The 17,083-nt window shown below is 40.4% G+C and overlaps 1 protein-coding gene across 3 annotated transcripts in view; it reads left to right on the forward strand.

The window, feature by feature from the left end:
- CALCRL (calcitonin receptor like receptor) overlaps positions 1-17,083 on the forward strand; it is a 99,691-nt gene that overhangs the window by 60,155 nt on the left and 22,453 nt on the right. For all 3 annotated transcript variants that reach the window (XM_089502027.1, XM_089502029.1, XM_089502028.1), the window contains 4 exons: positions 5,925-6,027; positions 7,225-7,405; positions 10,861-10,971; positions 14,050-14,162. In XM_089502027.1, the coding sequence (XP_089358153.1) occupies positions 5,977-6,027; positions 7,225-7,405; positions 10,861-10,971; positions 14,050-14,162 (456 nt within the window). In that variant the 5' untranslated portion in view covers positions 5,925-5,976. The remainder of the gene's footprint in view (positions 1-5,924; positions 6,028-7,224; positions 7,406-10,860; positions 10,972-14,049; positions 14,163-17,083) is intronic.

The following is a 17,083-nucleotide window of genomic DNA, read 5'->3' on the forward strand; positions in this document are numbered from 1 at the left end:
TTAATGGTGCTTACTTTCCAAATATACATCCATAGCATTGGGCACAGTGCTTCGTACTTTGATTCTAGCCTTATGATATCTTGCCTACGCAAAATAAATGTTCTGTGTTTGTCAGTAATAGTATCCATGGAATCAGTTGTTTGTTTACTGTCATAAATATATCTTCTAGGTCATTACTGTTGGAAGAAAAAAAGTCTAAAGATTAGAGGGAGTGGAATGTGTGGGGAAATACTTTTTGAGTCTAGACAGAATTTTACATGTAGATTTTAATTTTTTATCATTATTTTTGCTTCAATTAAAAAAAGAATTCTTTCAAAAATACCAGTGATTACTATATCAAGCAAGATAATATGTGTAGCAAGTAGGCAAAAACAGAAGCAGGCAAAAGCATGATGATAGCATTTGTTCTGATTAGGAGTTGATAATATGTGGCTCTCCAGTTATTCTTGACCTACAGCACCCATCATTGGTGACCTCTGGTTATGCTAGCTGGGTCTGGTGGGAGTCCAACAGGTTCCTCACTTGGATAGTCAAATTAATCACATAAGAAAAGGTTTGATTTAAAGATCCATGTTAATCAACATCCTGTTTTTCCCCCAATGGCCAACTACATATTTCTTGGATGCATAGAAGAAGCAGGTCATGAGAACACTAGATCTCTCCTGTTGTTTCCTCGAGCGGGGGGTATTCAGTCTAAAAAGCAAAGTCATTGCACTCCCTCTCATTTCATGCTTGTTTTAATTTGTTTTAGTATTGTGTGTGTGCTGTCCACCTGAAAATGTGGGACATATTGTGCTGAAGGGCATCGTAGCATTTATGCACATTTAATGTCATTTGGAGAAAAATACTGGGCTATAGACAGAGGAAGACAGAATAAGTTGCCATTAAAATTAATGGTTAAAAAACGACACCAAAACATCAAATAAACATGTAGGACAGGGGATAGTCAAACCCAATAAGAAAATGATAACTACAATACAAAAAATAAGAGAATTCTTAACCACCAAAGTCAATTAATAACCACAGTGTGAAACAGAAAATAATATATACAATATATATAATGCAAAGGCAGCAGATAATTAACGTCATGTAAAACTAAAATAAATTTAAGGATTAAAGCCCATAATACAAATGAATATAATCACAACCTCATTATCCATTAGCCTTCAAGCCATGCATGCTTTAACAATTGTACTGAAAAGCTGGACGAACTTAATTGAAAAGCTGGACAAAAAAGCTGTATTTGTAATGTATTAAGCTTCAGGGCCAGATGTTTTATAAGCAATGTATTATAAGTGTTTGGAAGATCTATTGCTTTTGTCATTACAACAAACAATGAATTCAGTTTGACAATGGAGAAGATAGATATTTCTGTGAAATAACACAAGATGTGTATTGGCTATTTTAGAATATTTGGAGAAACATAATGAGAAACAAGCTGATTTGATATTTTTGAGTGCAGAGAAAGCATTTGATGGTGAATGGGTTATTTATGTTTGCTGTTTAGGAAAAGCTGAATTTTGGGAAATACTTCATAGGCTAAAGAGATATATACTATCCAAAAGGTGCAGATCCTGATGAATGGTGAAGTGAGAAAGCCTTGTGATACGCAAAAGGGAACTAGACAGGGTAGTCCCCTCTCCCCATTACTTTTTATACTAATTTTGGAAGTTTTCAGTAGAGCCAGGAGGGGAGAATAAAGCATCAGTGGCATTAATTACAGATTAATTAATTTAAAACCTGGAATAACATCAAGCAAGATTTTTTTTAAAATTGAGTAAATTGAGACCATCATTGATGGGAAGGATTTATTAAAACGAATGGTTTTCTGAAGATGTTGTTTCTGTTTCAAACAAACTCGATTCTGACTAATGAAAGACATTTCAAAATTTGTTGGGAAAATTAGACGTCTACACTTAGATGTAAAATTCTACAAGATCCAAAACAGAGAAGAGGCTTTGGGTTCCCAGTTTTGAAACTGTACTTTTCTGCCTTTTGTTTAGTTTGGTTACAGGATGGGATAAAGTCAGAGAAAAAGAGAATGCTACAGCTGCATGGGGGTTGACATGAAATTTGTTGGGCATGATTTTCTTTGGTATGATAAAATTAAGGCAAATACGGATTTTAATCATCAGTATGTTAGAAAATTTCTGTTAGGAATATAGAATAAATACAAAATGAGATTATGTCTCAAATCCCTTTGTGGGTCTCGCCTCATAAACTCTATATAGGAGAAAAATGGTACTTAGAAACAAATGGATAACTTATTGAAATCTTTTATTGTTTGATGGGGGCATTACAGAATGAAAACAAGTAAATAATTGGAGTTGGAAGGATGTGAATTTCAATGATATTTCTATAGACCGATACTTGAGAGATTTCAAAATCAAACTGAATGGCAGTGGAACAAGACAAAGTTTCTCTGAAGGTAATTTAATGACCAGCCATGAAATAAAGAGATCAGACACAAAACTTTAGGTTTAAACAAGGACCACTTTATTTGACCTAAAGCTTATTTAAATGTCTTGAACCTGGGGAAAAGCAAAAGGGGAGCAAACAGATGCAGGTCCAACTGAGACCAGGTGACACCCTCTGACCATCTCCCAACCCCAAGGTCCTGGCACATGTTGGGTCATTCAAGTACAAAACTGGACATCACTCAGCACAGCCCTTTTTGACTGTATAAGTTGGTAAGGTGAAGCCAAATTAGAAACGATTCTCAAGAAAGGCAGTTAATTTTTTACTTGTGTCCTGGCCCCAGGCCCACGGATTTTTATGCTGGAATGTCTAATCATATGCTGACCAGTTTCATAATAAATGAAATGCTGGAGATTCCAACCCCACTGTCATTTTGATGAACAAAACGACATGCCTCAAGACTAAACTAAGAGCAATTTGAAAGACATAGCTATGCCCACTAGAACGAAGAACATTTGGTAGCTTTAATTGTTGCTGTTCGTTTTCGACATGGAGGAGAATGATTGACTTGAAAATGTTATCCAGTTACCTTTCAAAATCTTTCAAGTTAAATTAAGCGGCCGAAGTGGGAGGAAAGAAATGGGGAGTTCTGTGTCATTTGGGTAGAGAAGGTTGAATCTGTTCCTTCTGCTCCAGTGCTGATTCCACAACTCCCAGATATCAGACTTACAGGCAAAGTCTGAGTAATTTTCTTGTATTTGTTATACTGTATACAGGTATACTGTAACTAAGCTTTTCCCTCTGCAGCTAATCACACATTGGAAGTACAGTCAGCCCACCACATTCACTTGGGTTAGAAGCACAAGACCCCTGTGCAAGTGGGAAAGCCACAAATAACTCTACCCGCCCCCCCCAAAAAAACAAAAACAAATTTAGCACACACAAAAAGTATAATCTGTAGATTCAACCCACTGTGGATGCCTTTGAACTGACAGGGTTCTTCGGCAAGGAAGAAGCAGGTGGCTGATGGGGCTTGCCACCACCTATGCTGCTGCCCTATGCTATTTTAAAGCCTCCCCATGCATTTACAATCTCTCAGTCCCACAAGTCTTACAATCCATCCTAAAAATGGCATAGAACTCCAGTGGATGAGGCAATAAATAATCCATGAGTAATCAAATCCATAAGAATCAAATCCATAAATGTGGAGGACTGACTATACTGCAATTCTTAATTCAGAGACAGTATTCTTGGTGTTATTCAAGGTTATTCCTCCGGAAACAAAAGAGGATGAAATGATGATAAACCTTTTGCTGTTGTTGCATTTTCTATTTTTTTCCATAGTATATGCTGTGTCTTCTCATTATTTTCTGCTGTTGATTTTTAAAATTTTAACTATTTAGGGCATTTTCATCATCAGTGAAAACCTGTCTTAGGAGTTAGCCTCATGCTTGAAGCTCTCCAAGAAGCCTCTCACTTATGCTGGCCTTGTGGCAAAAGAAGGAAAGGAAGGAATTTCAAACCTTCTTTGTCAGGTTGGACAGGAGTGCAGCTAGCTTCTCCCTTTTCTCAGTGACCAGGAAGGACTCTCAGTCCAAGAAGCAAGAGAGGCAAAGGTTAGGTTTCTGTGCGTTTATTCATGACATTTCGCCAGTATCTGTGGCTGGCATCTTCAGAGGGTGGTGGTATGAAAGTGTGTGAGATACACACACACACACTTATGTGACCCTTGGTTGGGAAGAAGTGATTTACATGTTAATCTGTATGTTGGACCGTTGTTGAATGGCAAAGCCTCAGGGTGGGAGGATATGTGAGGTGGATGTGTGTCTATTAAATTAACAATCCATTGTTTGGGGGGAAACCCCTGACCCTGGGTGGTGTTCATTTGCATGAATTGAGTCTTGATTTTGTTATTCTTCAGGAATGGTCACCAAACTTTGTTTACTTTCAGTGTTTCTTATTTCCTGGTGAAGTTGTCCAGGTGTTTCTGGATTTCAATGGCCTCCTTGTCCATTCTGACCTGATAGTTACTGTCATGGTCCAGAATTTCAGTGTTTTCAGATAGCATTCTGTGCCCAGGTTGGTTTATGACGTGTTCTGCTACTACAATTTTTTCTGGCTGGCTCAGTCTGCAGTGTCTCCTGTGTTATTTGATTCATGTTTGGACACTGCATTTAGATCTGCCCACAGCTGCATGATATGCGGTAAACTCATGCAGCCATGAGAGGGTCTCGCCTGTCCTTTGCTGAGTGCAGCATTTGCTGGATTTTCTTGGTCGGTCTGTAGATCATTTGGAGGTTGTGTTTCCTCATCAGTTTCCCTATTAGGTCTGACTCCTTTGATGTATGGTAAAAAATACCTTCCCTTTGGGCGGTTGTTTGTCTTCACTCCTGTGGCCTTTTCTGGGTCTGGCAGCTGTTCTGATGTCTGAGCTGGAGTAATCATTAACCTGTAGAGCCCAGTTTAGGTGCTTCAATTCATCTTCCAGGAAGTGGGGTTTGCAGATCCTTTTTGCACGGTCTACCATTGTTTTTATTGTGTTCCTTTTTTTTGTCCTGAGGCAAAAGACTTTTCCAAAGAATCTACCCCGGATAATCCTTCCCTTCCTTCTTCAGAAATGTACCTTCCCTATATGGCTTCAAGTCATGCCTTTTTCCCATAAACTATGGCGGGTTATAAACCGCCGCTTTGCGGCGATCTGCCGCCGCCGCTGTTTGCTTCGTGAATGAGCCGCTGCAGCCAAACCGCGCGGCTCTGTTACGGAGCAAAAAAGAAGCTCCAAAATGGAGCTTCTTTCCACGGTGCAGCTATGATGCCACGAGGCGCCGCTGGTGCACTCGCGACGTCATAGGCGCCGCAACACGTCTGGATGCTGTGCGTCCAAGACGTAAACGTGGCGGCAGCCGTCTGGAACGGCCGCCACCGAAAAATACGTAGTGACTACGTATTAGGGTTAGGGGGTGCGGAAGCACCGCACCTTCCTAACCCTAATACGTAGTCACTACGTATTTTTTGGCGGTCTGTAACCCACCATTGATTCTTCTGCTACATCTTTTCTCAGCCTGTCCAACAAAAGAAAGGAGGAGTAGCAGTACAGCTCCAACCTGGCAGCCAAATTCCAGGAAAGCTCACAAAGCTTAAGCAGGGTCCCAAATATGAAAGCTACTTTTTGTTACTACCTCTCACCACCACCACCACATGGTCTAACTCTTCATCCCTAGTATTGTCCTAAAGGCAGTTTCTTCCCCTTGTCAAACTTGCATGCCAGTACTTTGACTGAAGCCCCCTTGCAAGCGCCTTTTCCTTCTCCACCCCTCTGGCTCTTTCCAATGTTCCCACCCATTTTGGGAGTCACTGTTTTAGCATATGTAGCCATATGCACCTCTATTCAGACATAAGTTCCACCTGAATTTAGTGGAACTTTTCCTTTGGTAAGGTGATACAGAGTTGCAGTCTTAAAGTTCACATTGGCAAAAATATTTCTTTTTATTTTGTTTTGATTACAGTTACATCTTCTTGTTCAACTATAGCACAAAACTACATTGCCTAGATTGAGAGATGGAAACCAAGTGGATCATACGACTGCTGTTACTTTTAGCCATTACCTTGGTGAGTTGCCACAGAATTGCTGATAAAATGTGATAGAGGTGAAAATCACGTATGTTGGATTCATCTCTGTTGTGATATGTATTGGCATTTTCCTTAAATGCAGGAAAAAAACAAATATGCCATTCTTTTGATCCTTATATCAGCCAACAGATCAAAAGTAGTTCGTGGTTAGAGCATAGGTTAAGGTTAAGGTTAAGGAAGGGACATAGCTCAGTGTTAGACCATACATTTTGCATGCTGATGGTCTTAAATTCTGTCCCTGGCATATCTAGGTAGGGCAAGGAAAGGTGCCAGTCTGAAATCCCCACAGCCAGTTAGTGTCACTAGGCTGCTTAATATTTTGATGGTGGAAGGCAGCTTCCTTTACTTCTATACTATTGAACCCACAGATACACTCTTCTATCATTTCTGCTATTCAGTGGAACAGAGGGGAGTTGCTTCTTCTAAGAAACAGTAGTTCACCTATTGATTTCTTGAATTTACCTTTGATACCTTAGACTGGTGACTTTATTGAAGTAGATAGTACTTTCACCTACGTCGATCACAAGTAGTCCAGCGCTATCTTTGTGTTCATGTCATCTGCTGGCAATGATAGTCATCTGCTGGCAAACCTTTTGGTGACAGACCTCTTTATACAGAGTTAGGCTGACTTGCAAATGGTGGACATCCAGTCTGTAACCAGGCCAAACTCAAAGCTTTACCAGATCATTAGGACCTGCCTTGCAGAACTGAAGGTCACCTTCATATCACAAAAAGGCAACAGACTGCAATTGCCCCTCCCTTTTCATGGACTTGGAGTCCTTAGTCTCGCTCTTCACAGGAGGGACAAGTGGAGGGGGACAAAATGGTGGCAGGCCCCCATACTTGGTCCTGCTTGCACCATTATTTTCAATGGGACTCGAATAATTGTGAGTTGCCATTTTTATATCGGGTTAGGAATGGATCCCCCATGAAGGGCTATTGTAGGCCTACTGTAGGAGGGGCTACTGTATAATTTTTGAAGAGCAAACTTTCTCATGTTTCTCAGATCACTTGCATGAGTATGTACCGACTTTTTCAGAATTCTGCTGCTCAGTTAGTTGAAGTAATCGCTCAAATTTATTTGCACTAATTATTCTAGCTACTTGTTTAAGCTGTCTTGACAACTACGGCAATTTACAGTTTATCTCACTACAGTATATCTGACTTTCTGTTAAGGTTTGTGTCACAGCAATTCCAGAAGAGAGAGAAGGAAATTCTACTGAACAACACTTTCTAACAGCTGATAAGAATGTAACAGCAGATCTCCATTCACTAGGTGTTACTATGAATAAAATTATGACAGCACAATATGAATGTTACCAGAAAATTATGCATACTTTACCACGTGAGAATGAAGGTAAATCATCATTGCCATAGTCATCCAAATAAAACCATTTTGTGTGTTCTTCTTATGAAGACATTAGTACTCACAAACAATGACAACTCCCAATGAAACTGTATATTAAGCACTCGTGGATAACAGTTCACAGGTCGTGATCAGAAGATTTTGTGGAGTTTTTTGTTCTTTTTGTTTTTGTTATTTTGTTTGCTTGTATGTGGGACAAGTTATTTAATTCTTTAATTTTATAAAAAAGCTATCTGGATTTTTGCTATGCTTTGTGTTAATCTTTTTTGTAAGCTGTGTCAGGCCTCACGTCAAGAAAAGGTGGAATGTCAAAAAATGCCTATGTCAGGAGAGAGGTGGAATATAGATTAAATAAATAAATAACATTTATCCTTGCCATTTCCCATTGACTTTAAGCTTCGGAGCTGGAGTGTTGCATACTTGCAGAAACACCTTCTGCTGGCCCTTACATCTTCAAACAGGACCCTATGGCTCTTCTCATCATGCAGGCGAAAACACAGAAAGCATGCACAGCAGCATCATTTATATCATGGCCCCAACCACTGGGACTCTTTACCTAGGGAACCTAGAAAGAGCTTCTTTGCTGTGATCTTTCTGCTGAAGGCTGTTCCGTTTCTCAAGAATATGCTGGGTTGAGTTGGGAAACTGTTCGGGACATGCTGCATTTTTAACTTTGTAGGGTTTAAATAATTGTCTTTTCATTTGATATTATTTAGGGTGACTCTTTTAACATCCCATTTTTTCTGTATCAATGCCATTGGGCTTTAAAAAGCAATCAAGCTCATCTCAAAGCCCATTAGTGAGTCATAACATATTAATATTGCTGGAATTGCTATTTAAAGTGCTTTGCTTCTGAGATGTTCAATTGTGCCACAACATAAACATGTATTCTCATATATGGACAAGGAGACACAGTTTACTTACTTAATGGATTTCTGTCCCACATTTCTTCCAAAAATGGGACTCAAGATGGGTCACAGCAGTACTGAGTAAAAGGCTGTATTAAAACCAGAAAGGCTAAAATATTAAAACAGAACTATATGAATGGGACAGTTTTAAACAATTTAAAAGAAATTTAAAAGACTTTGGCCAGAGCAGATGGGCAGGAAAAAGTGGCTCGATTTTGTGTTTTCTGAAAACAGGTCAAAATTCTGCTGTCCGCATAGCCTGCTCCCAAGGCGAGCTGAACAGCCATGGGTAGTCCGCATGGTATGTTCTCAAGCCATGCTGAGTCATTAATTTCATTTTTGTTGCCTTGCCACCTGCATATGCACTGTCCCATAAACACACTGCCTTTAACCTCAAATTACCACCATCCTGCCCAGATGCCATTCCATTGGATGGCCATGCCTTTCATTGGTCAAAGTTGCACATGCAATGCACCGCCTGTACAGGGCTTCAGTGCATTGGTGGCAAAGCACAATCATGGAACCCTCCCCCATACATGCTCCCTTCATGCCCCTTCACCCCATGCCCCCCTGTTGGACTGTCTGGTTTCTGTATGTTGTAAAAAAATCCATTGGAGTTGTCGCACATTCACTTTTTTGCTTTGCCACAGCCCTGCACAGATGCCAGGCTATTTATAGGCAGGCACAAAGGTGTGCATTTTCTGTGTTAAATTGGAGTATTTGGAATTCTTTTGGCTCCAGTTTTTAGCCCTGGAGCACAGCTTTGTTCCACTTTCCACTCACTTTTGCCTTGTGCATCATCTAAATGGTCTGCCTTCAAAGCGGCTGGAAACTGCTTTGGTTTGCCCATGTGTTTCACCCCATAATTTATGAAAATGCAGCATCCAGCTCATAATGAGCAATGTATACTGAGTTGCCAAAATGCCTGCCCAAATAAAGTAAGTTTTTACCTGCTGGGAGGAGATCAAGCTAATTATCCTTGGCAAGTTCTATGTCCTGAAATCAGTAACTGAAAAGGTCTACAAAATACCTTATGTCATTGGCACTAACAGAAAACAGTAAATTACTTTGCGTCGAAATGGAGAAGAAGATCTGGCTGTGTTTCTGAACCATCTGAACAACATCCACCCTAACATCCAATTCACAATGGAAAAAGCAAAAGAAGGAACACTGCCATTCTTGGATGTCCTAGTCATCTGCAAAACAAATCAATGTTTGGGCCACACAGTGTACAGAAAACCTACACAAGGACAGATACTTACACAAGCACTCCAACCATCAGCCAGGACAAAAAAGAAGCACAATAAAAACACTGGTAGACTGGGCAAAACGGATCTGTGAACCCCTCTTCTTGGAAGATGAATTGAAGCACTTAGACCAGGCTCTACAGGCTAATGGTTATTCCAGTTCAGATATCAGAAGGGCTGCCAGGCCCAGAAAAACCCAGAGGAGTGAAGACAAGCAACCACCCAAAGGGAAGGTATTTTTACCATACATCAGAGGAGTCACAGACAGAATAGGGAAACTGGTCAAGAAACACAACATCCACATGGTTTACAAACCAACCAAGAAAATCCAGCAAATGCTGCACTCAGCGAAGGACAAGAAAGACCCTCTCACAGCCGCAGGGGTTTACCGCATACCATGCAGCTGCAGACAAGTCTACATAGGGACCACCAAACGCAGTGTGCAAACACGAATCAAGGAACACAAGAGACACTGCAGACTGAGTCAGCTGGAAAAATCAGCAGTAGCAGAACATGTTATAAACCATCCTGGGCATAAAATACTGTTTGGTAATACTGAAATTCTGGACCGTGCCAACAAATTCAGGTCAGAATGCACAGGGAAGCCATTGAAATCCACAAACACCTGGATAATTTCAACCGGAAAGAAGAAACCCTTAAAGTGAACAAAGTTTGGCTACCAGTCCTGAAAAATAGCAAAATGAGGACTCATCAAATGCAAATGAGAAACCACCCATAGTCAGGGACTTTCCAGCAGATAATAATCACCAATTAGCAGACAGTAACCCTCTTTGCATATTCTCCCACCCTGGGGCCCTGACATCAACAACAGAACAGTGCACAGATTAACATGGAATTCCTCCAAACCCAGGGTCACACAGTGTGTGTGTGTGTATACATACACACACACACACACACATACATACATACATACATACAGTTGATCCTTGTTATATGCTGGGGTTTGGTTCCAAGATCCCCCATGGGTAACAAAATCTGTGGATGCTCAAGTCCCATTAAATAGAATGACATAGCAAAATGGTGTCCCTTATAAAAAATGGAAAATCAAAGTTTGATATTTGGAAGGATAATAGATGCTGTGAAAATTCAAATGAAATGGATGCAGTAGATTTTGATTTCCTTGAAAAGAGCTATGTGGTAATTGACTGGGTCCAAACAGAAGACTTTTCAGCACAGAAATTTCCTTCTTTTAATGAAGGGAGACTTATATCCAATCCTTTATAAATGAGGATCAGAGAGTATATAATTTCTTATGTCTTCCTTTGCATAGAACCTCATTGCAACAGAACATGGGATGGCTGGCTGTGCTGGGATGATGTTGCTGCAGGAAAAACAGCAGTGCAAAACTGCCCTGATTACTTTCAGGATTTTGACACTACAGGTAAATTTGTGTTGTTTAATAACAAGCTATGTGAGTGGTCCTCAAGAAGGTTTCCTGTTATGCTTTCCTGTTATTCTATAGTTCAGTTTGTAATTTAGTTGTTACACCAGTGCAGAGTAGGCTGAGGCTGTAATGCAATTCATTCCCCATTCCTCCTGTTTATCATCATAATGCCAAATGTACCTTCTGCATCCTCAGTGGCAGCTACAAACTTTCAATGGAGTCTACTTTTGTATGACTGTATGATGAAAAACACAACAATTTGAAATAAGTAAAGCACATTGTACTATTGTAGGAGACACAAAATATGACTTTCAGATAGGGTGGTGGGAGGGCATGGTATACAGATGAATGAATGAATGTATTACGGCATACAGCCAGCATAAAATAATAAAACGTTTGAAAAATTACCTTACATCCAGTTAGAAACATTTATATTCTAGCATATCATATAAACATTATATTCAAGCATATCATATAAATGCATGAGTACATATAAATGTTAAAGGAAAACTCTGAACCGTGTTTCTGGACGGATTTAGGAATACAAAGGTATACAGATGACCTGGAGGTTTGTCAATTATGTGAAGAAAAAACAAGGCAAATTACTTGAAATATAATTTCTGAAACTACTTCTGTGTACATAAGAATAATTTGTACCATGAGCAGTTAATGTTAGAGAGCCACAAACTTGATAGTCAGTCTAATAGATTACTTCTGTGCTGTACTTATTTCAAGTTGAAATTGTTATTTTTCATCATACAGTCATAAACAGAAAAAGCTGCTTAGGGCCTGAAGCATATGGGCCAAGAAAGCATGAGCCGACCCCATGTTTTCCTGGCCCTGGTGCTCACCCAGCCTGGTCTCAGGGTTGGCATAGGGACAGGCTGGTGCTCACAGACCCATCCACATGCCAAACCTTGGCCTGGGACCAGCATGCTGCTCCTTACATTGCCAACCATTGATCCGACTAACAACCCCCACAGTCACCATGTCTGATGTGGAAAGGAGGCACCTGGCTACACCTGTGTGGTCGTGTGCCCTGTTTCCATGTCAAACACAGCGACTGGGGGGGGGGGGGCTTCTCAATCAATGACTGGCAAGATAAGGAGTACAGTAGGGGGCATCTGAACAGCTTAGGTTCGCCACCAAGTTTTTAGAAACTCTGGAAAACCAAGGATTAGTTACGCCTTTACCTCAGGGTCAGACCAGATCCATTTCTGGACAGGCAGGATTGGGCCTGATCCTGCCTCAAAGGTTTTAGCCTGTACCACCTAATCTAGATGATGCAAAGCCAGGGGATGTTGGGCCTTTTGGCCCATGTGGCCAACTCCAAAGATATAAGGAGGCAGAGAGAAGGCTCCACAAACTAGTGAAACATTTTCTGAATTTTCCCTTACAGCAGCTGCAGCACTGAAGGGGCAAGTCATTTTGCAACTGAGCAAAAGTGGTTTCACTCTTCAGTTAGAGGAAAGCAACAGAAAAAAAGTCAGCCCATTTTCAGCTGAACAACACTGATTTTAGTTGTCAGTAACAGAAATTGCTGAGGCAAAAACCAGTGAATGCAATTTTCAACCATAATATTAAAAAGGACCTTTTTGGTTCATGGTTTAAATGTGTATATCCTTGAAGTCTCTTCCCCCCACCCCACCCCTTACATAAGTGTGGAGTTTGAGTGGAGCTTGGAAACTTTTCTATTTGGAAGGTGGCTTGTGCAAAAGATCTATAGGAGGTGGTTGCAGCTGCAACTGTCGAGAAGAATCCCAAGTGGAAGCCTTCATGAATTGGAGGCACAGTTATAGAGGGAATATGTAAGAGTCCCACAGTGTTAAGTGTGGAATTTTCCGGAAGGGGAGTTAGGGTGGAGAATAAGGGGACAGAAATACCTTAAGTGACAGTTTCTCCAGTACAGGGGGATTCTTATTAAATAACATGGTGCATAGCCTCCTGTGATTTAACCATTTCAGGTCCACTAAGGGTGCACCTAGACTGCAGAGATAATACAGTTTGATACCACTTTAATTGTTGTAGTGCCATCTTATAGGGTCCTGGGGTTTGTATTTTTACAAGGTTTTTAACTTTCTGTGCCAAAGAGTGTTGGTGCCTCGTAACATTACAGTCCCAGGATTCTGAAAGATGGAACCATGGCAGTTAAAGTGGTTTCAAGCTGCGTTATTTCTACAGTGCAGTTGGATCCTGCAGGCCTGAGCAGATGGGACAGGATAGTATGGGTTAGTCCCTGTGTCGGCATGGGGATGTGTCCACCTGTCCCCACACCGACCCAGGACCTGGGGATGCTCCTTACCGTTTCAGTGGGCATTCCATCTGAGAAGCCTCCCAGTCACCCTGTTTGACACAGAAATGGAGCCTGGCTGTACTCACATGGCCAAGACTACTGTTTCCGCATCAGACCAGGTAACTGTGGGTATTCTCAAATGGAACACACACCAGAATGGTAGGGAATGTGGGGTGGGGAGAATGTCTGAACAGCCCAGTTTTGCTATAAAACCAGATATATTTTAACTCGGAGTAAAAGGGTTTTTTTTACTCTGGGATCAAAACAGATCCTCCAGATCTGTGCCTGTACAGGCAGGATCAGGTGTTTTGGTGTGCATTGTCTAAACTAGCCGACATGAGACCAGAGGGAAACCAGGGCACTGGGCCTGTGTGGACAATCCCTAAGTCAAACACAGCCCTGTTAGCCTATCAGTGCTTGATAATTTCCAGCTAGTCACAGGCATGTAGCAAATACAGGAAAACAGCTAGGCTCCCATAGTTGACTGGTGGGTTGTTTTCTAGACTGGCACAGTTTTGTGAATTTATTTTTTTTTCTTTTTTCTTTTTTTATTCCATTTTAATTTTAATTTTTTTATTTATTTAATTTTTATTTATTTATTTATTTATTTTGGACATTGGAAGGGCATTACATTACAGTATAAGAGAATATATCTAAAGCCATTTTAATAATGTTCGGCTATGTCATTGTGAGTTAACAACATGATCACTGGTTTTTAAAAAAATGCCAACAGTGTATTTACTGGTGTATGTCTTTTCCCCCTGTTTTTTTTTTTAAATCAGAAAAAGTTTATAAGACCTGTGAAGAAAATGGACACTGGTTTGTACATCCTGAGAGTAACAGAACATGGACAAACTACACACTCTGTAATGCAGAAGTATCTTCTAAACTGCAGGTAGATTGAAAAACTGAATGCTATAGACAGAGGAAGGGGGTTGTTTCAAAAACACAGTACCATTATTTCTTTTGTATGATACACATTCACTTTTTGCTGCAGTTTCAGCAAAACATAAAATGCCTATATATTATAATCCTACACTGTTTTATCCAAGTGTGAGCCTAATTGATTCAACAGGATTTACTTCAGCAAAAGTATGCAGAAGATTGTAATAGCCTGATCTAATATTTCTGTGGGCTGGAGCAGATGGGCAGGAAAAAGCAGCTCAATACCATGTTTTCCCAAACCAGTTTGAAATCCTGTTGTCCACGTGGTCCATTCCCAGGCTATTTATATACTGATGCAATGATGCACATTTTCCACCTTGAGTTGGAGTTTCCCAGCTTTTCTTTTCTTTTCTTTTCTTTTTTCTTTTTTGCTCTGGGTTTTAACCCTGGAGTGCAGCTTTGTTTCGCTTTCCACCCAGTTTCACCTTGTGCGTTATCGAAACACTCCACCTTCAAAGCAATTAGAAGCCACTTTATTTGGCCATCATTTAGACAATACAGGCCAAAACACCAGTGGCAGGGTCAAGGCCTGATCCTGCCTGTACAGACATGGATCCAGTTTCTCCTGTGAGCATCATCACATGAATAAGAGTAGAGGGTTTTAAGAGCAGAGCTGGCATACTATTCCGTGGGAGGCTTATGCTGAGAGCCATCCAGCAATCCCCTTCCCACTAGATGCAGTACATTTAATGTGGCAATGAGGTAGAAGTGACTCATGGAAACAGCAGCCAAACTTAGACGGGCAAGTGAATTTACTTTAGAAATATATTATTTTACTTGTAATATGTATCAGATTATCTCGTCTGTATTTGCATCAATGTTCATTTACCTATACCTTTCCCAACAACACGATAGAAAATTAGCAGTTTGTTATGTCGATTACAGTTTGCTTAGATGTCTTTCATGTGCTGCTTTTAAATCCTCCCACAATGCATATGACTTTCATAAAAGCACTTCAGAAGCCTTTCATTTGCTGCACATTTTGAATAGGCACAGCGTGAAATGAATCAAAGTTAAGGCACAAATGTGCCTCAAAAACTAAACTGAATGTTAAGCAAGACCAGAAGAGTTCTGCTGCTGTTCTTCAAAATAGTGGTTTGCAGTTCTCAAAGTATAAAGTGGCCCCATTGTCTTCAAATAGACCACTCTGAAAATAAGTGAAGCTTTAAAAAACTAATGAGTCCTTCTTGCTCACTTTCAAAGAATTGATAGATAGAAATATTTACCACTTAGAAGTCATTTTGTATTTTATGCGTTCAGAAAAGCTGAACAATAAACAAATATAATCCCTACTTTTGGAGGGGAGCTTTCACTGTGTTGGGAATTATGTTTGTTTACTTTCTATATACCTTGAATATATCAAAGAGCCATTGTTTCATTGTTGAACGCAGTCCCTCCACCAGTACAGACTGCAACTCTTTCATATTGTCATTGTGTTCACAGTTGTTGTGACTGATTTGTCAATCAAACAGTGGTGGCAAGCCTTCGGGCGATGAGTCTCTGAGATCCTACATTGCTATAACTTTCTATTCCACTTTAACTGGCATGACAACATTCTGTGGAATTCTGCAGTTTGTGGTTTAGAGAGGTCCGTGGACTCACTGGCTGAGAATTCTAAACATCCTATCCCTAAATTGCAAATCCCAGGATCCCATAGGATGTTGCCATGGCAGGTAAAATGGAATATGTAACAATGTAGTGTGATATGGATTTCAGTCTGCACTGGTTATTAGACAGCAGATTTGGTCCTAAGTCTGAACAGGGATGTGGGAGTAAGAGACATGGTGACTTAGGGCTTTATCACACTAGCGGTCAAACAGGTTTTAAATGAGAGTTAAATTAGAGAAAACCAAGAAATGCCTGTAGTTTATCACACGACGTTTCCTAGTTTTCTATAGTTTAACTCTTGTTTCAATCCTGTTTGCCTTCTAGTGTGATAAAGCACTTAGTTAAGAAACCAGTTCAGATTATTGGAAGGTTGGCAGTTCATGGCCCAAGTTCCATGTGACGAAGTGAACTCCCAACAGCAGTCCCAGCTTCTGCCAACCTAGCAGTTCAAAAGTGTGTAAAAGTGCAAGTAAATAGGTACCACTTCGTTGGGAAGGTAACAGCATTTGGTGCAGTCATGCTGGCCACATGACCATCAGAGTCGTCTTTGGACCACGCTTGCTCTTCAGCTTAGTAACAGAGATGAACACCGCCCCATACAGTCAGTTACATGACTAGACATTCATGTCAAGGGGAAACCTTTACTTTTACCTTATACCCAGTGGTTATTCCCAACTACTGAGTCAAAAAAGATTCAATAGTTGTCTAATAGTTTCATTGTCTAAAATTGTGTAAAGGTTCCACTGATTCAATGGCTCCCCTCTACTGGAAATAAGAATTGAATGTAGGTTGTATACTAACTGGTCTGTACTCTAAGGAGATTACTGTACTACACTTTTATAGTGCTGCTATTCCACTTTACTGCTCTGTCTCCCGTGGCATTCTGGGATTTGCAGTTTAGGGAGGAGCATTTAGCTTTCTCAGCCAGAGAGCTCTTAGGCCTCACTGAACTACAAACCCCAGAATGCTATAGGATGCAGCCAGAGCAGTAAAAGTGGAATAGCAGAATTATAAGAGTGTAGTGCGACAATCTAGTAAGACTGATCAGTTTGCCATAGTGTACAATGGCACAACCTTCAAAATCCCAGGCTAAGTTCAAAGAAGGTGTAGAACAATAAAACTAAATTATACTTTTCTAAAAATAACAACAAAATAAAATAAACAAAACATTCTATACATCAATTAAAGGCCTGTCAATACGTCTGGTTCTTTTGGCCCGTTTATATTTCGAAACATGGGAGCCAAAGAAGATGAGGCGGTTCA

Source organism: Sceloporus occidentalis, unplaced genomic scaffold, assembly GCF_023333645.1.
Source record: "Sceloporus occidentalis isolate IW3139 unplaced genomic scaffold, rSceOcc1.0.p SCAF_191, whole genome shotgun sequence".
Lineage (NCBI taxonomy): Eukaryota > Metazoa > Chordata > Lepidosauria > Squamata > Phrynosomatidae > Sceloporus > Sceloporus occidentalis.